A 21,703-nucleotide genomic window follows, 5' to 3' on the forward strand; every position below is an offset into this window, starting at 1 on the left:
TAACTCTTTTCCTCTATCCAAAAGATGCTGCCAGACCTGCTGAGAATCTCCAGCAATTTCTATTTTTGTTTGTTTTAGATTTCCAGCATCCTCAGTTCTTTGTTTTATTTTACGTGTTGGACTTGAGCTGGAGCATAGTGAACATTCCTGGGCAGCACACAATACGTAGAATGTAAATGCACTGGAGACATTGCAGAAGAGGCTTTCAAAAAATGGTTCCAGGGATGAGAAACTTCAGATGTGAAGATAAATTTTAGAGGTTGGAGAGAAAAAGGTTAAAAGCAGATCTGATAGTTTTCAAACTCAGGAGAGGTCTGAATAAAATAGAAAGAGAGAAATAGTTGCTGCTTGTAAAAGGATTGAGAACAAAAGTTGATAGTCATGATTTGGAGGTGCTGGTGTTGGACTGGGGTGTACAAAGTTTAAAAATCACAACACCAGGCCATAGTCCAAAGTTGATTTGGAAGCACTATCTTTCAGAGCGATGCTCCTTCATCAGGTGGTTGTGGAGTATAAGATTGTAAGACACAGAATTTATAGCAGAAGTTTACATTTGTTGGTTTCTATTCTTTCATATGTAAATCCCAGAACCTTTTTTTAAAGTTACAATTCGCAAATGAACTTACAATAGGTGTCATGTCAGCTCAGATAATGCATTGAAGGTGTGAAGTGCCCTGTGTGAGCTCATGGTGTGAGATTTAAAATGACACACATGATGTACAAATGTGCTGTGTGAAAATCTGTTTCACTTGTGTGATTCAGGCCTGGAAGTGTAGTGGTTGTAAAGTCAGTTGAGTCATTCAAGAGGACATTATCTCTATACAAAGAATCTTTCAATGTGCATAGATATGGGGGAAAAAGCAATCAAATGGCACCAAGTTGTGGTGCTCTTTGGAGAGAAAGTGTAGACAGAATGGGCTGAATGGCCTCCTCTTGCCAATCATGACTCTGTGATTCTGATCTCTTCTCCATCATCATAATTCAGCAGCTGCCACCATGGTGATTTTTAAAATTAAATACAATAAATAGATATAATTAGCTTTCGAGCAAGGCTTCCTAAATTGTGTGGGTGGGGATGTCCCAAGGTGAAATTTTGGGATTCTGAGCATTGAGGCAGCAAATACCATCCTGGAGCTCTGTCCAAACGATAACAGCTGTCCAACTCTCCTCCCTAGCAAGAAGAGAAAGTGCTCGAGAAACTCAGCAGGTCTTGCAGCATCTGTAGAGACGAAAAACCAAGTTAAGATTTTAAGACCAGTCACCAGTCATTAGGAAACAGCTTGGAAAGGAGGCTGTCTTTCCACTCTAACATTTATCGCTGTGGGGTCATGACAACTTTCATATCTCAAATGGGATCATAAATGGAAAATGTTTAGTAAGGCAATTATTAAGCATGAGCTTTTAATTGGCTAAGGTGGATTGGAAAAACAGATTAAAAGGCATGACTACATAGCTTTTACAGCAATTATACATTCCTTCAAGGTGAAGAAGCCCAAAAGGTTCAGTCAACCATCACTGACAGAGAATTTTAAATATTGTATAAGGTGAACAAAAATGGCTTATAAAGGTTGACAGGAAGAGCACTAAATCTGTGGAAGAGAAGGTTTTTAGAATACAGGAAAGAAGGTGCAAGAAACTGATACGAGAAGGAAGAATAGAATATGAATGCCGTGCAGGGAAAAACATAAAAACGCACCGTAAACATTTCTATAAGTACTTAAAAAGGAAAAGACTGGCTCAGAACAGTTGAGGTTTTTTACGGGCAGAGTCAGGAGAATGTGTCGTGGAAAATAGGAAAATGGCGGTGAAGTTAAATGATTACATTTTGTCTGTTTCCACTGTGAAAGATAGAAATTTAGATATCCAAGTGAATAGGGGCAATGCAAAGTTGATGGAAATTGGTATTAATAAGAAGGTTATACCTGAGAAAGTAATGGGGCTGAATAGGACTAGGTCGTACAGATTTTGGAATGATTCCTGCAAATTTGAACTAACAAATGTCACCCCACTATTTAAGAAGGGAGCAAAAGAGAAAAGAGGACTTGTATCAATAGTAGAGATAAATGCTAGAATCTATGACAAAGCATGTAATAAATGGATAGTTAGATAGTAATGATCTTTAGAGTAGAGATTGATCGATTTCTGAATAAAGGTGGTATAAAGGGTTATGGGGATTGTGTGGTCAAAGCATTGAAGTCTTCAGTCGATCATTATTGTATTAAATGGTGATGCAGTTTTAATAGCTGAATGAACTTCTCCTATTCTCATGTTTGTGAGTACTGTTTTAAATGAAATATGTCTTGGCTCTGACTAACAACATGTTGTTAGATTGAAACTTGGAAGGAGAGAAAGAGAGAAAGAAAGAAAGAGAGAGAGAGCCCCAGATAATTACTTAGTGCTGGATAACCCCACAAAACTGGCAACAGGATGGGGGTAAATAGGAAGGAGAGAGCTGGTGAGGAGGAAGAGGTTGATGAGAGAGCTGTAATGTGGGGTAATTTAATCCATTTTGAAGAGGTTGATGAGAGAGCTGTAATGTGGGGTAATTTAATCCATTTTGAAGAGGTTGATGAGAGAGCTGTAATGTGGGGTAATTTAATCCATTTTGAAGAGGTTGATGAGAGAGCTGTAATGTGGGGTAATTTAATCCATTTTGAAGAGGTTGATGAGAGAGCTGTAATGTGGGGTAATTTAATCCATTTTGAAGAGGTTGATGAGAGAGCTGTAATGTGGGGTAATTTAATCCATTTTGAAGAGGTTGATGAGAGAGCTGTAATGTGGGGTAATTTAATCCATTTTGAAGAGGTTGATGAGAGAGCTGTAATGTGGGGTAATTTAATCCATTTTGAAGAGGTTGATGAGAGAGCTGTAATGTGGGGTAATTTAATCCATTTTGTCTATATTGGGCTCTTGGTTAATTCCTCCAAATCCAAAAATATTTTTATTTCATTATTTCTACAAATAATCTGAACACTTTAAAATCTGGGCTTTTATCTTTTAGTCAGAATAGTGAAGGGAGTGGCTGATTTGAAAGTATAAATGTTTACTAAGGCTTTGATATAGAGCGATCAAACATGCATGAGATCAGTTTATAATTCTGCTTCATTAAAAGACAACACCCAGCTTTTAAGTAGAGAAGTTGAACGGTTACTCATGCCTAGTTCCTGTGCCAAGTGGAGCAAAGCATATGCTGGAAAATGTAGAATATTCTGAAATTTGATTCCCTTTCAATTCTCTATAAAGATTTTCCAACAATGAAAGAAGGAAGGGAGTTTCCCCAATCACTAAATGTTGATAACTTTGCTGAAAGACCATTGACCTCAAATATTAAATTTATTTCTCTATCTACTGATCCTGCCTGACCTGCTGATTAATTTCAGCTCACTGTTTTTATTTCACATTTCCAATGTCCATGGTATTTTGTTGTGTTGTGATTTTAGGGGAAGTTGCATATTATTACTTTATATACCCTGCTAACAAAACTGGAAGCATTAAAACACTCGTTAACGCTTATTTACATAAAAATAACCTCCAGTCAGGAGCTATGAGGTTTATTTCTGGTGATAGTGATTAGATTTTGATTGATGTTATTAATACTTCCATTAAGGTCATTTAGAATAGCCTCTGTTCATTATAGGACATGTGTCACTTGCTTTGAATGTATATCTTTTAGAGGAATAATTTTAGATTAATTCAACATAGGCTATTTTCCTCTCTTTGTTGCTGCTTGTCCGGATGTCCAACTGATTGCCAACTCCATTTTATTGGGAGCCTGTCTCTTTGCTAGACTTCACCCAGTTTTTGTTCTCTGCTTTGCATTGGCAGCCTTTAGGTCCTGTCAAAAGAGATGAGGAGAGTTAATGAGTGGCATTCTGCAGGAGAATGGAAAGGTATAGGGCTCCGTTGTATCATATGCATGCTCTGATGGAGAAGCAGCAGGTTGCTAGCAGGATCAGTTAAATCAACTCGACGAAAGGGAGGACTGCAGATGCTGGAGATCAGAATCCAGAGTGTAGTGCTGGAAAAGCACAGCAGGTCAGGCAGCATCTGAGAAGCAGGAGAATCAACATTTCAGGCAATGACATTCCTCATGAAGGGCTTTGCCCGAAATGTCGATTCTCCTGCTCCTTGGATGCTGCCTGACCTGCTGTGCTTTTCCAGCAGCACACTCTTAGATCAAGTAAGTCGTCATTTGAACGTATTTGGCTGGAATTTGAAATAAGAGTCAGTCAGCTAATTAATGCAGTAATGGCACTTTCTACTGTGCAAGAATAGAACATTTTTGGATTTTATGGTTTAAATGAGAAGTGGATTTGGTACAGTGTCCTTTGTGAGTGGTGCCAGAGAATGGATTCCATGAGAGAGAAGTGTTTAGATTTCTGTTGACATCAGAGTTTGAAGGAAGGGTTGTAAATTGGAAATGGAATGATCACAAGTTAGATTGTTGAAGGACATTTGGCAATGAGTCCAGATCCTGAGGTGTTGACTCTGAGCCACATGACTTTTCCTGTGCCAGCAGCTGTTTCCCACTTATCTTGGATGCAAGTGGATCAGCAGCATGGTAGTAAGGCAGAGGAGTTAAAATAGTCTCATTTCTGTAGTGGAAAGTGTTTACAACCCATTTTGTTTCCTGCCTGGCATTAAAATAAGTGTTAGTTGAGCTGATTTTAACAACGTCATTCAATTTCATTTTTAAAATTGGGCCCAGTGTGAGTTAATTCGAACATCTTCTTTGTGAAATTTGTACCTGTTTTAGTGACGGGTAGTGTCTGATTTGTCCTTTGGTAGCAACAGGGGATTGTGAATCACCTGCTTATGAATGGACAAAGGTATGATGAGGATTGTGATTATTTTCCAGCTATGCCCTTTGTGCTCCACATCAGACCAGTAAAGTCATTTGATTCTGATCCATCAAACAGGAAATTTCTTTGCATTTTGAAATGTCAGCTTTGGCTGTCTGGGTAGCCCTGTTGCTTTTCAGTCAGTGGTCTGAGCTCAGTCACTGTCAGATGAAAAGTTTACCCATCTCCCACCTGCCTTCGCAAGTGCACATAAAAGATTCAGTCCCATTTTCTCAAAAAGGAGCTGAGGTGCCCTGTACAATATTTAACCCTTAACCAAAATCAGGAAAAACAGGTTGTCTATTTAATTGCTGTGTGTATGGTCTTGTGTGCAGGATAAAGAGCAAGATCTCAGTGAGAAGAGAGAGCAGGCTTATAAAGCGTGAATTTAAAGAGTGAAGACACATGTGGAGGAAGAGTGGGGAAACGCAGGGTGGGTGAGTGAGGGCAGCATGTGTGGAGGTGTGAGTGAGGACATGTGTGGGCACAGAGTAGAGGGAACACAGGAGAGAGCAGAGAGAAAATGGGGGGCAAACTCTGGACAACTGTGGACACTTGGTGGGGACATCAGAGATACACATGAGTGTAGCCATACATGAAGGTCACGAGGTGTGCAGTCTGTAGAGCTCAGAGCCCATGTTCATAAAGAACATCAAAATATAACTTAACAGGGAAACAGATCTGTGGTCAGTTGGTGAGAATTTCTGAGTTGTTGTTTAAAACAAGGAATTAGGACAAATCGAACTTGTTTTGAAATATAAGAAGGATCAGGACTAGAGACAATAATTAAAATGTAATTAATAAACTAATTAATGGGTAAGTTAATTGAGAAACTATAAAAAGGTTATGCATGTATTGTGTTACAGCTGCAGTGTGTGATAACCACTGGATATCAGCGTGACCCAAGGCAAATACATTTGAGGTAAATGTCTGTGGCTTGAGAAAGTAGAATTGAGTTAATGAGATGATACCTGAACTTTGGAATCAATGATGCATCAGGGAATGGCCCGTTAACCAACACTTTGTTTCACAAGGTAGTCTGAAAGTCAGCTAGAGTCTTCTGATTTGGACAGTGGTCAGGGACATGAAGATGTGGCTTTGAGTGAGATAAGTATGGACTTCATCCTTTGCAGTTGCCAGCAGGTCTGAAATTCTGGCAGCTTGTATGGATGCAAGTATGGTCTGCAGGGTGGGTGAGCGAGCTAATTGTGGCACTGTAGTACATGAAGCCTTTGAAACGGGGGTTGGGGGGCGATGGAGGGGGCGGGGGTAAATAATAATGTTGTGGTAGTAGACCGTGGTATGGTCCGGGGATAAACGCAGTTCTTTAGAACAGAGGGTGAGAGTGTATGTGGCTCTGTTACTTTTCAGTGCCATGATTTAGGAAACCTGCTTCAGACTGAAAGGGAAAATGCAATGGGAGGAGAAGGATCAAGTTGTCATGGTCCATGTGGATATCAGTGCTCTAGGTAGGCTGGGGAAAATGACTGTGCTTGAGGATTATATGATCAGATAGGAGCTCAATTAGAAAGCAAAACCTGAAAGGTAATAACGTCTGGATCACAATGCCATTTCCCTATAGATAAAGTAGGGTGCCATAGTGGCTCAGCGGTTAGCACTGCTGCCTCACAGTACCAGGGATCTGGGTTCGATTCCAGCCTTGGGCGACTGTCTGTCTAGAGTTTGCACATTCTCCCTGAGTTAACGTGGGTTTCCTTCAGGTTTCAAAGATGTGCGGGTTGAGTAGATTGGCTATGATACATTGCCCATAGTGTTGAGGGATATGCAGGCTAAGTGGATTAACCATAGGAAATGCAGGGTTACAGGGGTACGGTTGGGGGTATGTCAGAGTTGGATGCCCTTCAGGCATTGGTGTGGATTTGATGGGCTGAATAGCTTGCTTCTGCATGGTGGGGAGTCTATGAAGTAAGATAAAGAGTGGAATCCAAGATTGGAAGAAATGATGTTCAGTTCTTGGGATACCACCCTCTCCTGGGGAATGTGGGAGCTGTACCATTGTAGTGGTCTTCATCTGAATCGTGCTGGGACCAGTGTACTGGTGAGTTGTGTAACTCAGCTGGTATAGATGGCTTTAAACTAAATAACAAGGAGAGAAGATTACAAGAGAGAAGATGTGAAAACTTAAGGGAAATCTTAAGATAGAAACAGGTGTGCAGGAAGTGACAGAGCATTCAAAAGTAAGAGTACAAGGAGAGAAGATGTGAAAAAATTAAGGGAAATCTCAAGGTAGAAACAAGTCATAATAACCAAAGTGTGCAGGAAGTGACAGTGCATTCAAAAATAAGAGTGCACCAGTAGATAAAGCCAGAGGTTACAAAGATAGTAAGAATACAGAAGAAAGTGCATTCAGTATCTGTATGTGTGTAGCAATCATAACAATTTTTTTTAAAATAGCTCAAATGGAAGTAAATTTGAATGAGCTGGTAATTGTTACAGAGATGTGGCTGCATGATGTCCAAAATTGGGATCACAATATTTGAGGGTAAATGACATTTTGGAGATAGAGAAAGCTAGGAAAAGGTGGCAATCTAGGTCTTAATTCAGCACATTGATAATGCTATTGTTTATAGTGCTAAATATCAAGATGTAGAATCAGTTTGTGTAGAAGCAGGAAGCAGCAAAGGTAAGAAATCACTTGTGATTGAAGTTTATAGGCATCTCAACAGTAATCACACTGTAGATTGAGGTATGCAGGAAGAAATAATGGAGTCTTGCTAGGAAAGCATGGCAGTAAACACTGGATAATTTTAATTTACATATAGATTGGATGAACCTGATTAACAAAGGTGGCTTTGAAGATGAATTCATAGAGTTTTGGGGATAATTTCTTACAGCAATACTCTTAACGGGTCTTTTTCAAGAGTCAACTAAAGAATTGTCTATTCTGATAATGTGCAATGAGACACAGTTAATTAACGAAGCTAGTCTCTGTATAGCAGTAGTCACAACATGATTAAACTTCATAGTCAATTTGAGGGAGAGCAGAATGGGTCTAAGATGAGTGTGTTAAACTTAAATAATAGCAATTATAAATGTAAGAAGACAGAGATGACTAAGATGACCTAAGATTATAGGTTAATGGGTAGAGCAGGTTAAAGAGTCGATGAGTAGAGAGGCAATGACAGACAGTTAAGGAGATAATTCATAACACTCAGCAAAGCTGCATTCCAGTGAGAAAGAAAAGCTCTCGGAGATTAATGCACCATTCACACATAACTAAGGAAGTCAAACATGGTGTCAAATTGAAAGAAAAAGTGTACAAATCCAGGAAGATTAGTGGCAGGTCAGAGGATTTTCTTCTAATTCACTTTTGGGACGTGGGCATTGCTAGCTGAGTGACATTTATTACCCATCCCAAGTTGCTCTTGAGAAAATGGTGGAACACTACCTTTTGGAATCGCTGTAGTCCATGTGTTGCAGGTTGTAGAGACCACAGCATTTTAAAAATAACAAGTCTCCTATTTAAGATAGCAATGAAGAGAATATTTTCTGAATTATTAGTCTGTGGAATTCTCTTCTGCGGAGAGCAATGGGTACAGGGCCATTGGGTATTTATAAGGCTGCGTTCGATTCTTGATTAACAAGACAGCAAGAGAATCAAAGGAGAAAGAGGGTAAACAGGAAAGTAGAATTGTGAGGCCACAGTCAGATTAGTTATAATCTTATCATATGACAGACCAAGTCTAAGTAGCTGAAAAGCCCAGTTTGTATGTTCATATGTTTTACCACATCACAGGAACTGTTAGGATTCGGGCTGATGATTCTACTGGTCAAGCCAGACCTCAGTTTGTAATCTGCCTTAATAAATTTTTCAAACCATTTTTAGTTAACATGTTCTCCAGTAAATTAAAAGAGCTACATAGTTTATGTAGCAATGGAGCACAGATTTTTTAAATACAAAAATAACAAAAAAACTATTTGTCTAGATATTGAACACTTTGAAAGATCTCTAAACACACACCAAAACAAAGTCTCACCCTGTTTTCTGACACAATCTGTTATAGAGACTCATTGAGAGAAATTACTCCTCTGTATCAAATTACTGATTTTCCGCCGACATTTCCTATAATACAGACAAATATATACAAAATGGAGAGCTTAGAATTTCTCAGCTTTTAATAATCTGCAGATTAGATTAGATTACTTACAGTGTGGAAACAGGCCCTTCGGCCCAACAAGTCCACACCGCCCCGCCGAAGCGTAACCCACCCTTACCCCTACATCCATATCTACCCCTTACCTAACACTACGGGCAATTTAGCTTGGCCAATTCACCTGACCTGCACATCTTTGGAGTGTGGGAGGAAACCGGAGCACCCGGAGGAAACCCACGCAGACACGGGGAGAACGTGCAAACTCCACACAGTCAGTCGCCTGAGGCGGGAATTGAACCCGGATCTCTGGCGCTGTGAGGCAGCAGTGCTAACCACTGTGCTACCGTGCCGCCCACCAAATACTCATGGTTTGGAATTTTCACAGACTAACCTTTTACACTGAGGTAATGTGCTTTCCTTGAACTGTACTATACTCTTTTCCAGGAGAAAAAATATATATTTGCAGTGGCTCCAGTCAGGTGTCGTTCCAACTGCCCTGAACTTTTCATCTCTGGGTTTCTTAATCTAAAATCAATCCTTGATTTCCTGACCAACAATAAGAGCCTAGGAGAAAGGGGGAACTGTAGATGCTGGAAATCAGAGTTGAAAACTGTGGTGCTAGACAAGTACAGCTGGTCAGGCAGCATCCGAAGAGCAGGTGAGTCAACATTTCAAGCATAACCTTTTCATCAGGAATTGGGAGGGTGCCCAAGGGGGCAGAGAGATAAGTGGGAAGGGGTTCGGGCTGTGGGGGAGGGTAGATGGGAATGTGATAGGTCAATGAAGGTGGGGGTGAAGCTGATAGGTCGGAGAGGAGGGTGGATCGGATAGGTAGGAAGGGAGATGGACAGGTATGACAGTTCAAAAGGGCAGTGCTGAGTTAGAGGGTTGAATCTGGGATAAGGTGGGAGCAGGGGAAATGAGGAAACTACTGAAATCAACATTGATCCCATGCGGTTGGAGGGTCCCAAGGTGGAAAGTGAGGCATTCTTCCTTCAGGTATTGGGTGGGTAGAGTTTGGCGGTGGAGGAGGCCAAGGTCTTGCATGCTCTTGGCTGGGTGGCAGGGGGTGTTGAAGTGTTCGGCCTCAGGGTGGTAGGGTTGGTTGGTGCGTGTATCCCAGGGATGTTCTCTGAAACATTTTCCTTCTTTTCCCAGATCCAACCCTCTAAATCGACACTGCCCTCTTGACCTGTACATCTCCCTTCCTACCTATCTGCTCCACCCTCCTCTCTGACCCATTCCCACCTTCATCTACCTATCACATTCCCAGCTACCTTTCCCCCAGCCATATCCCCTTCCATTTATCTTGGGCCACCCCTCATTCCTGATGAAGAGCTTATGCTCGGTACGTTGACTCTCCTGCTCCTTGGATACTGCCTGACCGGCTGTGCTTTTCTAGAACCACACTTTTGGACAACAATAAGAGCCTTACAATCCCTGCTGTAAATTAACACTGCAAAAAAAAATTTCCATTAACAATCTAGCAGATCCCTGTTCTCTGACGTATACTGAATTAAGTCTCTATGTTATAGAAGGACTGTCTGACCTTTCTTTTTTTAAAAAAACTCTTCACAAATGTCTAAAAATTATGTTAATATATATTTGATGAAGTGGGACTTCTATATTAAGACTTGTGATTCATCAAGAAGCTTGCCAGTTAGATCTTAAGCTGAGAGGAGCTCAATTTGGTACTTTCACTTGGAGAGCCAATCATCACTGAGCTCACCCACTCCAATACTTAGATTGCAAGATAGAAAATCTCAGCCATTATGTCTGGCCATAGTAATCAACAGAAGAAAGCGTAGGGATAATGGGTAGATAATTTATTTGGCAGGTTGTGATTAGTGGTATACCACGCCACTTTGTGTTGGATTTCACTTATTCACTATGCTTGTTTATGGCAGAGAAACCTACACATCCAAATTTACTGCAGATGCAAAAAGGTAGGTAGTATTCTAAGCTGTGTAGATGAAAGCATAAAAGTACATGGAAATATTGATCAAACTTTCAATATAGAAAAATGTGAAGTTATCCATTTTGGACCGAAAGAAGATAGACCAGGATACTTACCAAGTGGAGATAAGTTAGGAGCAGGGATGGTCTAAAGAGACTTGGGTGCCTGGATATGTAGATCATTAAAATCTCCCAAACCAGTACAGAAAATAATGAAAAAGACCTCATGTTTGGCTGTTAAAACTACAATAACAGTGAGTTTCTGTTTCAAATATACAAAACCACATCTGATGCAAGATTTTTCAGTTTGTGGTGGGGTTTTCTCACCTCACCACCTGAAATGCGCTTCTGTCAATCATTACTGCTCTGAGGAGTTTCAATTGGCTAGAAGTGAGACATCTGTGCCTCACTCAGTCAGTCCCACCTTACAGAGCTGTCAGCTGATGCCATCATTTTAAATGACTGAGCCTGCAGGACCAGCAAAGTGAGGGGGTTTGTGAAGGAACTGGAGAGGGGTCAGTGAAGGTGGGGTGAGGGCTGTGAGCAGCAGGGTCATAATGACAAAGCCAGATAGGAAGAAGCATGGTGGGGGAGGGGAATGTCCTTTTTGAAAAAGGAGGTCAGTAATGGAGGCACCTCCCACCTAAAACGCAACAGGCTTCCCCCTTTTCCCCTCGCCAATCCCTCAATATTTTCTGCTGGCAGAGAAATCACAATGACAGTTATTAATTAGTTAATTAAAGGGCCTTTTATTGGCCTGTTAAATACTTCAACTGGAACAAGGATGGTCTGTGCTGAATCTCATCTGCTCCTTGCCCCCAAATAAAGCTAAAGATTGATCAGGAGAAGGTCACTGGGACATTTTATGTGTCTCCTGTACTTCAAACCTGGTGATGGAGGAGCTGTACAATTATTCACAAAGCCATATCATAGAAGGTGGAATCATTGGATCCGTACAGTGTGGAAGCAGACCATTTGGCCCATCAGGTCCACACTGAACTTCCGGAGAGAATCCCACCCAGACCCACCCCTCTACCCTATCCCCATCTCTCTACCCTATCCCCATCTCTCTACCCTATCCCCATATGTCCCATGGTTAATCTGCCTGGCCTGCACATCCCTCGACATTATGGGTAACTTACTGTGTCCAATTGAGGTAATTTGCACATCTGTGGGAGATAAGTGGAGCACCCAGAGGAAACCCAGACAGATATGGGGAGAATGTGCAAACTCTGCACAGACAGTCACCTGAGAGTGGAATCAAACTAGAATCGCTGGCCCTGTGAGACAGTAATGCGAACCACTAAGCCACCATGTCGCCCCTCTGGAGTACTGACAGTTCTCAACACTTTCTTAGAGAAACATTTTGGCCTTGGAGGGAATATGACATTGGTTTACCAGAGTGAGAGATTTTTAATCAACCTATTCAGGTACTTTATGACAAATCTCTGGAGCAGGTGGGAGTTGAACCTGGGCCTTTCAGCCCAGAGTTAGGGACACTATTGCTACACCAAAAGAGCTATTTTACCTGAGTAATACCAGGAGTTTAAAGGGTAAATTACAAGGAGAGGGTCCACAAAAGAGGATTGTATTCTCTGGAATTTAGAAAACTAAGGTGATTTGCTTAAAATTTTAAGATATATTAAGAGATTAGAGAGAGAGAGACATTACTTCCCCTATTTGAGGAGTTTAATACTAAGGGATACAGACTAAGAATTAAAGGCAGACCTTTAAGGAGTAAAATTAACAAGGACTTGCACAGTTGAGTGGTAAATCTTTGTAAGTCCTCCCACAAATGATAGTGGATGCTGAACTGGTTGTTAATTTTAAATGTAAGCTTGATAGATTTTTTTTTGTATCCAATGCTGTTAAGAAATATGGGCAAAGGTGAGACTATTGAATTAGATCTCAGATCAGCTTGAATCTCATTTAATAGCGTTACAGACTCGAGTGGCTAATTAGACGACCATAGTTCTTTTGTTTCTTTAAAACTAGCCCTTTGCATTATCAGCATTATTCGAAGTATCAAGCCTGGATACAAATACAAGCAATGCAAGGATTTCTCAATAACAAAACTCTGTCAATGAGCTACAATACCTTATGTACTTTATAAGTCAGTTAATTACATTAAACATCCCTCTCCTTGAATCCATGGTGAAGTCTGAGAATTGACATTTCTTTTCCCTGTTAAAATTGTAGTGATTAGAACCAGGTTGATCTTGTTGACTATGAGATCTTTGATTGGGTTGTTAACCTGGGTCAATCAGGGAGCCCTGGCTGACCAATATAAATGGAACTTTAGAGCCCGGGTGTCCCTGAAGAAGGAGCACGTGGTTTCCACCAACAACCTCAAGATTTTCAGAGAAAGGTGGGCACCGCAGGGAGTGGAGTGTATTATTTTCCTGCTTCTCGGATGCTGCCTGACCTGCTGTGCGTTTCCAATAACACACTCTCAAATCTGAGCTCCAGCATCTGCAGACCTCACTGTCTTCCTGTATTATTTACCCCTCCAACTCTATTTTGGTTTAATCACTGCCCTCCTCTTCACTGTCTGATCATGCAGCATTGCCCTCTGAAAAGGACACTGCTTGTCACTCGCCACCCTGGTGGTTCCTTTCTTCCTGGTAGTGGAAATTGAATTTAAAGAAATATAAATGGAATTTAGAATCTCCTCAGTTCGGTGGTGGTGGGGGAGGGGGGGTCTGACTCCTAGTTGGCTGGTTGCAGCCAGAGTACTGTGCACGGGTAAATAAAGGGTGACTTGGTGATGGGATATTGGCCCCTGGACAGTTACTTCAAAAATATAAATTGCACAATGCAGAATTGTTTGCAGGGAATAATTTCTCCTAATCAATTAAAACAAAATTAGTTTTCAACAGTGATCCAAAATACTTATTTGGACGCATTTACGTGAGAACACACTAATGACCTCTAAATATTGCTTTTCACAAAATGGTCAGTGAAGAGAATTAACTTTCCTGCAATTTATCTCATAATTATTCATTTTATTTTCATGCTTCATATTTTGATGACATTCTGAGTTATTTGACATGAATAGGGAACTGGAATAGGCTAAGCAGTTACCTGCAGGTATAATATTACAGTGGCACACAAAATTGGAGTATGCTAACTAGGCAGAAACTAAATTAATGTTCACTAAAGCTTCCAGTGCTCATACTTTTGATTATTTCTTCATATATTTCATATTGACCACGATTGGTTTTTTTACTTCCCATTGAAACTTCCTCTTATTTTCTATTATTTGAGGTGGCTGTCAAATTTCTAAATGCCATTCTAACCTTTCCAGCAGTTTGATGTTTCTATTGGTCCTTGAATTTTTGAGACTCCTCCATTCTTGAGTAGTTGTATTGAGACCCTCTCCATTTCCCTAACACCACTATCCTGGTGTCATCATTGACCAGAAACTAAACTGCACCAGCCACATCAATAGGCTTACTAGAGCAAGTCCTGAGTCTAGGTATTCTGTGTCAGTTGGCTTGTCTCGTGGCTCCCCAAAACCATTCTACTACCTGAGAGTTTTAAAAGATTCTTTATTGCTATGGACACGCAGACTTACCTCCTCCAAGTGCCAATTCAAATTCCCTTTGAAATCATTAATCATCTCTGCCTCCACTACCCATCAGCAGCAAGGTACAGGTACCTTGATACCTGAAGTTCTTTCTCACATTCTTTCAGTGTCACCAATTAAAATACCTTTTATTTCTTTTTTGTTTATATTTTTAAAAATGTTGGATTGCAGATTTAATCTTTTTCCTTCAATATACTGATTTCTTTAAAAAAAAACTGAAGTTATTGTTTGGACTTGCCCCACCAGTGGTTGTGTCATTAAATTAGCAGCTGAAAGCATGATCAGCCACAGAGTGAATGAAAATTGACAAGAAAGCAGAACTGGAAGCATTTAAGATCTCAAGGATTTTGTCGATAAATGGATCAAAGTTAAATTAATTGTGATAATTGTGATTAGAGTTGTGAATGTTGAATGTCATGTCATCTACTTCAACATAATTAAGAAAAAGTTTAAGCAGACTTGTGATTTATGTGGTCTCAATGATTGGATGAAAATGGTTCTGTGTAGGTATACATTGATTATTATCTATTGCATAATGTTTGTGCTCTTCTGCAAATGCAAAACAGACTTGTTACTGTCAATAATAATATGGTGTTATGTATTTGTAAAAGTTGCTTCCTGCTAGCTTACTAACTTTATCACAAAGCATGTCAGAGCTGCAAATGAAACTGGTATTTATGAGCTGTGACATAAGTTTGTATTGTGCAGTTTCAGATGAAAGTTGGAACGAAGACTAATCCAGATAATGGCTGTAAATTATCATTGAACTTCTTGCTTGTATTGTGACAGCTTTCCTAACTGAGCTCTTGGAGTTCCCCCACCTTTCTGGGTTATGCGTTGTTGAGTTACATTGAGACATTTAACTCCAGTTAGACTTCATTTCCTTGACGTCACTCTCGCTGATTTTTAAAATCCTTTTGTAGGATTCTATCAGTATTGAGTTTCTTCTCCAGCAATGGCTTTCCTTTTTTAAAATATGTAATCTTTCATGCTAGCATTTATTACCCATCCCAAAGTGAGAAGGTGGTGGTGAACTGCCATCTTAACCAGCTTTGTTACATGTGCTGCAGGTGTATCTGCAGAGTTATTAGGGAGGAAGTTACAGTTTGATTTTATTGTTGTCTTGATTTCTCCTCCAAAAAGGCATTATTCAGGTTTTTTTTATAGTTATGGTGTAAAACTCCTGTCCTCAAAAAAAATCCACTTAATCCTGATCTTTATTTGCAACTCTTGCTAGTGAGTGTTATGTTCTGTTCCAGGACAGTGTTCTCCAATTTGTTACAGCTCTAGACAGGATACCTGTCTAGTGTTAGGTGAAGGGGTAAATGGAAGGGAAAGGGTCTGGGTGGGTTGCTCTTTGGAGGGTTGGTGTGGACTTGTTGGGCAGAAGGGCCTGTTTCCACACTGTAAGTAATCTAATGTACATCTACAATCTACATCTACCTCACCTTGCTAAGGTCCCAGGGAGAAGGGATGAATTGGCTCCCCTTTTTTTATTCATCTGATCACAACAAAGTTAGTTTAAAAAGTATCGCTTCCTTTGTGGATACTGTTTTTAGCAGACCAAATGAATTTATTTTTAAGGGGCCAATTTAACTAAGCTTTCTTGACTTAACAAATGTGAGTTTATTAGCAAATGTAAAAAAAAACTACACATATACACACAGATTAGGAATAAGAAGTGAGTTCAAAAAAACAATATATGTTTGAAAGAAGACACAGTGATCACTCTGAATTGTTATGGAGATAGATAGCATAAGACAATGGCCATTACATGGGATAATATCAGTAGCATTGATAGTGGAAGTTGAACAGTCATTGTCAGGCTATTAACACATAGACCAGTGGTTGCAGTCAAATATTAACCCCTTTTTTGAATATCCCTGCAAAGGTACAACCACAAACATGACTGCAGGAGATGGCTTTCTGCCTAGAGGGTGTTACATAGTCAGCATTTCATTATCGCTTCCACTTTAGTTTCCCTGTTTTTTAAAAATGTAGCCTATTTTTCTAATCAACCTGTTCAGAGATATGATTACACACATCAGGAACAGGTGGAATTTGAACCCTGTTAGAGGGTTCTTCAACTTTGTAGGTGTGACATTCCTTCGGTTCATGCAGGACTGTGCCAGTCACTGATTTAAAATCTGCAGTCATCTTTTAGCTTTAGGAGACATCTTTTAAAAGGAATTTGTTGGAATTAAAAATTTAATATGTCCATAAGGACTTTGGGCTTCTGATCTGTTATCATGACATGATTAATTATGTTGAATGTGTAGAATATGGAACAACTGATTAAGGGCAAATGTTTTCCTGTGATTAATGTTGATAGGCCTTTACCATAAAGATGCATGATACATTATCTTTGATGGTATCTTTCAGATGTGATATTTAATAGCGATCCTGTCTGGTCAGGTAAACTTAAAAGCTCCATTTATGTTTTGACAAAGAGCAGTGTGTTCTTCCAGTGTCACAGCCAATATTTCTTCTTCAAACTCTACTCAATGCATTACCATGAAAGGCTTTATTTGCAACTTTGTATCTGGCATCACATACAATTTCATGGTGTCCATCTTATTTGGGACCTTTGCCAGGAAACAGTGTGCAGAGGCTACGATGAATCCAAGATAGATTAGATTTTTCAGTCTCACTGCTTCCTTGCAACAATCAAAGTGCATTAGAGAGATGACTGCCTGAGAATCTCAGTGAACAGACTGGACTTTTAGCAAGGTTTTAATGCATGTATATTTAAATTAACAACCTTTGCAACTTTTCCTCAGTCAAAACTAGCTGGGGTAGTGCACTGCAAATCAAGTTGCATTATTCTTGGAGTCATCACAAAAGTTATTGATTCTATAAAAGTGAACACATTTCCCCAATTTATGCATCTTTTATACCAGGCTGGTATAAAACGTGAATCCAGTTTCTGCAAGTAACAAGAATTACTAGAAATAAATAGGTTTTAGCTACAGGTAAATACTTATCAACCATCAACATATAACTCTACTATTTAAACTCTAACCCCCTTTATAAAACTCAGTAAGCACATTTACTGAGACACAAAAAAATTTGGTGTTATGGATGGAGGGATAACTGGGAAGCTAGTTCATTGGTCCCTGTCCATAGGCTTCATTGACATGATCCTTTTCGCTTGACAGTGTTTGCTGTTCAGAGAGTTCTGTTTTCTCCAGGTTCTTTGATCTGTCTGCTGAAGGCATAGAGTAACTGGTTCACAAGTTCTAAACTTTTTGGCTTATTGATTAAAAGTAACAGCTTACAACAATTGATGAGGGAAAATAAGCTGGCTTCCTTCAGACTTAAGGGTTTTTTTACAGCAGACACAAAGACAGCACCTTTCTTTCCAGAGATCCAAAGGCTTCTCACCATCTCATTCACAACGACAAGCTGTTCAGCAAAACACACAGTTGTTAGTAGGCAGAAGGTCTTTGTCATTGACAACTGGTCATCATTCCTCAGACCAATCATCTACTTGTTGCCAGTGAATTTTTTTAATAGAAATTCATTGTTGCCATTTCCCTGGTATCAGGGGATGCACCTCTGTTTGTTTGATTTCTGTTGACTTCCGGGTTCTGTAAATAAAAGTTAATGTTCTGCATTGTTTGAAGGCTTTCCTGTCTGTGATGGCTCAACAGTCAACAATGATGAAATACTGAACTCCAGTCGGCAGTGGGGACAGAGTACCAGTGACTTAGAGGATTGTAAGATGGGATGTGGCTGTGGACTGGTGAGGTGTGTGGCCTGGTTCTTTCACAGTGTGGGAATGTGCAGTTGTATGAGTAGGGAATGGTCAACCATGCTGGCATGCTGCTTCTATGCTGTGTGTGCTGCATTGGGTTATGGCTGCTGTGCCACTACATTGGCAGGGAAGGGCAATTCATGTCCGCCAATGCTTGTTTAGATGCATGGCTGGGGTGCAAAGATAGTGCCGGCTTCAAGCATGTCGGTCAATTCCAGAATATCCCTCTGGTGGGGAGTTCTTTTGGTTACAGCATGTGGTAGAATCCAGCTAGCAATGAATGAGGGACAAAAAAGTGGTGGGATAGTAAGTTAATGAGACAAGTTTGGGACAGTAGTGGACAAAACCTTGCTGGGTCTCACAGAGAGAAATCTTTCATGAAACTCAATAAAACAGATATTTAGTCAAAATACGAAAAGATTTAGCCCCACATTTTGCAGATCTGTGACTACTGGCTTTATTGACCTACATTAATTTCTAGACACCCCCAACTTAAATATACCAACAGCATATGACAAACTAACAAGGGACAAGAGTAGGCAACTCTGCCCTTTGAACCTGCTCTGCCATTCATTAAGTTCATTGCCGTTCTGATTTGATTCACAAAATTGGAAGGTTTCATCCTTCTGTTTAAAGACTGCTGTAGACTAGCTCCTCCCTGCTATCTTTGTAACTTCTCTGCTGTACAGTCTGTCCAGTTCTCAACTTGTCTCACTATGGCCACTCCTCCACCTTTAACAAATGCACATTCACTGCATAGACCCCATCACTCTGCAGTTCCTTTTCAAAATCTTTTAAAGCCCTCTTCAAAACTTTTCGCTCTGTCTTTTTGATTTCCTCACATGTTTGGAAAGATACAGCTATGAAACATCTTGGATTGTTTCTCTGTAATGGTGTTATAAAAGCACAGGTTATCCTCAATTTAATTTGTACAGGAATCACTATGAATGTGAAGCTGACGTTTTTCAGAATTAATTTAAATTTCAGTCTCTTTTCGTTCTTTAAATTGCATTGATTGAGTTTCAAATTGTGTTTGCTTCCAGATAACCTCGATGAGATCCTAGCAGCTACGGCATACAATAAAGGAGCGATAAGTTCAGTCATGGACTCTGGAACGGCAAAAGTGAAACAACGGCCGACTGTCAAGCTGGCCATTGTAATGTTTGACTTTAGTTTGTTTCTTATAATAGTTCAGTGTCAAGGCAAAACTTTATTGTCAAAAAAGAGCATCTGCACCAGCTTAACACCCTGATGTTCATTGGGATGACAAAAAATTAAAGTTTGCCTTAAATGAAAATAGATAATCCCCATTAAATTTCCATAACTAATATGTCTTTCAATGAAAATATGGTTATAGTTGCTGTTATGACAGAATTTTGCCTGTAAAGGTGTCATGTGTAGTGTACAAATTAATAATCCCTTTTTCTTAGCTGTAATTGAACCAAAATGTTTAGAATAAACTGTCAACTGATCTTGGGATCTAAGTACAATTGTCTTTGAGGCTTTGGGTAGTTCATTTAGGACAAAACAGATCATACAAGGCACACAGAAGAAATTCCAAACTTATGTAGAATGGTTGTCTATGATTGAATGTATTTGTGGTCTCAGACTAAAGTTAACCATTTTTAATATGGGTTGCACAAGTTTAAAAAAAATTGGGATAGATTTTGTGGCAGAATTAATAGTCACGTTGATGGTGTTCATCATTATTTAGAGGGAAATCATCACAACTTCTGGTGATCACATTATGTGCAGTCAAGTGCAGAAGTCAAGAAGTTGCTGGCCAGCCTTTCTGCTCTCAGGATTGTCAGGGATTGGACGGGTGCATACCAAATGCACACCAGGAACCAGTGGAAGTCTTGACATGCAGATCTCTGTGGGAATTGCCTGAAGAGTTCCAACTTCTAATGGGTAATTTCCCTGCTACCCCAGACCCTCAGCAAATATCTCTGACTGTTTAATTTGGGGATTTCAAATATTTCCACACTACTTATCTGCATAGGTCCCTAGGAAATGTTACACTGATTAAAACCCAATCAAACTATTGGGTTACTCCACAACTGAACAATCCTCCTTCCCTAACCACCCAACCCAACTCCATCCTTCCCATTGACTCATCCATTCACAAAATTTACCATATACTAGTGAATATCATTAAAAAGGGGTATGTCATGTCTTCTGATTCTGCAAGGTTTGTAGCTCAGGTTGAGGTTTACGGTGTTTGTGGGAGTCCTTGCATGGAATTTTGTAGATGACTTGGTTTTGTCCATGGGTTGTATTGGGTCCTTTAAGTGTAAAACAAAAACTAACAAACTTAAAAGACCCAGTACAACCCATGGACAAAACCAACGTCATCTACAAAATTCCATGCAAGGACTGCCACAAACACTACGTAGGACAAACAGGAAGACAGTTAGCCACCAGGATACACGAACACCAGCTAGTCACAAAAAGACATGACCCTCTCTCCCTCATATCCCTACACACGGATGAAAAAAACCCACCATTTCGACTGGGACAACACATCTATCCTGGGACAGGCTAAGCAAAGACATGCCAGAGAATTCCTAGAGGCCTGGCACTCCAACCACAACACCATAACCAAACACATAGATCTAGATGCCATCTATCAACCCCTCCGAAAATGAACAGGAAATGACATCACCACAAACCCCAGGAACCCCATCCAGAAGAAAGATAGAAATAGAAAACAGGAGACAACAGCTTCGCTTCACTTAGAGGTCGCCACTGATGAGGTTACCTAGCCAGGTAATGAAACATCTGGATATCAAACCTACAGCTCAGCGAGCAAACCTACATCCTAAATCTTCTGATTCTACTTCACTCCAACGGAGTTTCCTGACAGACTTTTTATTAAATTCAACTGTGGGACCTGGGCATCACTGATGGAACCAGCATTTACTGCCTGTCTCTAGTTGCCCTGAAGAAGGGGATGGTGAGCTGCCTTCTTGAACTTCTGCAGTAAATGTGCCAGTTAATTCTGGGCTTAGAAGGTCCTGGAAAAATACACCACACATAAGGTCTAGAGAATTAATGACAATCTGTCATTTGCTGCCATTTCTTAGATGATCCTGGCTGCTGACAGAGATGGACAATTCTTTCAAAGGTTGCACAGTAATGGTATTGTGCTGTCTGGCTCAGCATTCCAAACCATTCAACAGCAATAACGTTGTTGTACTTGTCCGATAGATAAGCACTTCACTTGCACTGAGGATTAATTTTCATCAGTTCATTCTTTCAGACTTTAATTATTGTTAGGTAAGACAGATATAAATTTTTTAATCTTTCCTTTAATCTCTTAATTCCATTTTTCTTCTTGTTTCGCTTTTTGTTATAGATTTGGTATTCAGTACTCTAATTGACAAGTCCTGTGGTGCTCATTAATGTTCTTATTAAGAAAATGCATAGGCTCATCCTGTTGGTG

The 21,703-nt window shown here is 40.0% G+C and overlaps 1 protein-coding gene across 3 annotated transcripts in view; it reads left to right on the plus strand.

Annotated features, from left to right (window-relative positions):
- Window positions 1-21,703, plus strand: part of LOC140467355 (uncharacterized) — a 67,154-nt gene that overhangs the window by 29,839 nt on the left and 15,612 nt on the right. Inside the window, exons 2-3 of one of the 3 annotated variants that reach the window (XM_072563662.1) lie at window positions 18,128-18,251; window positions 19,302-19,414. The exons of 1 other annotated variant lie outside the window; for it this stretch is intronic. In XM_072563662.1, the coding sequence (XP_072419763.1) occupies window positions 19,361-19,414 (54 nt within the window). In that variant the 5' untranslated portion in view covers window positions 18,128-18,251; window positions 19,302-19,360. The remainder of the gene's footprint in view (window positions 1-18,127; window positions 18,252-19,301; window positions 19,415-21,703) is intronic. One more of the 3 variants, XM_072563661.1, reaches the window with a different exon arrangement.

The sequence above is a fragment of the Chiloscyllium punctatum genome, chromosome 45 (assembly GCF_047496795.1).
Source record: "Chiloscyllium punctatum isolate Juve2018m chromosome 45, sChiPun1.3, whole genome shotgun sequence".
NCBI lineage: Eukaryota > Metazoa > Chordata > Chondrichthyes > Orectolobiformes > Hemiscylliidae > Chiloscyllium > Chiloscyllium punctatum.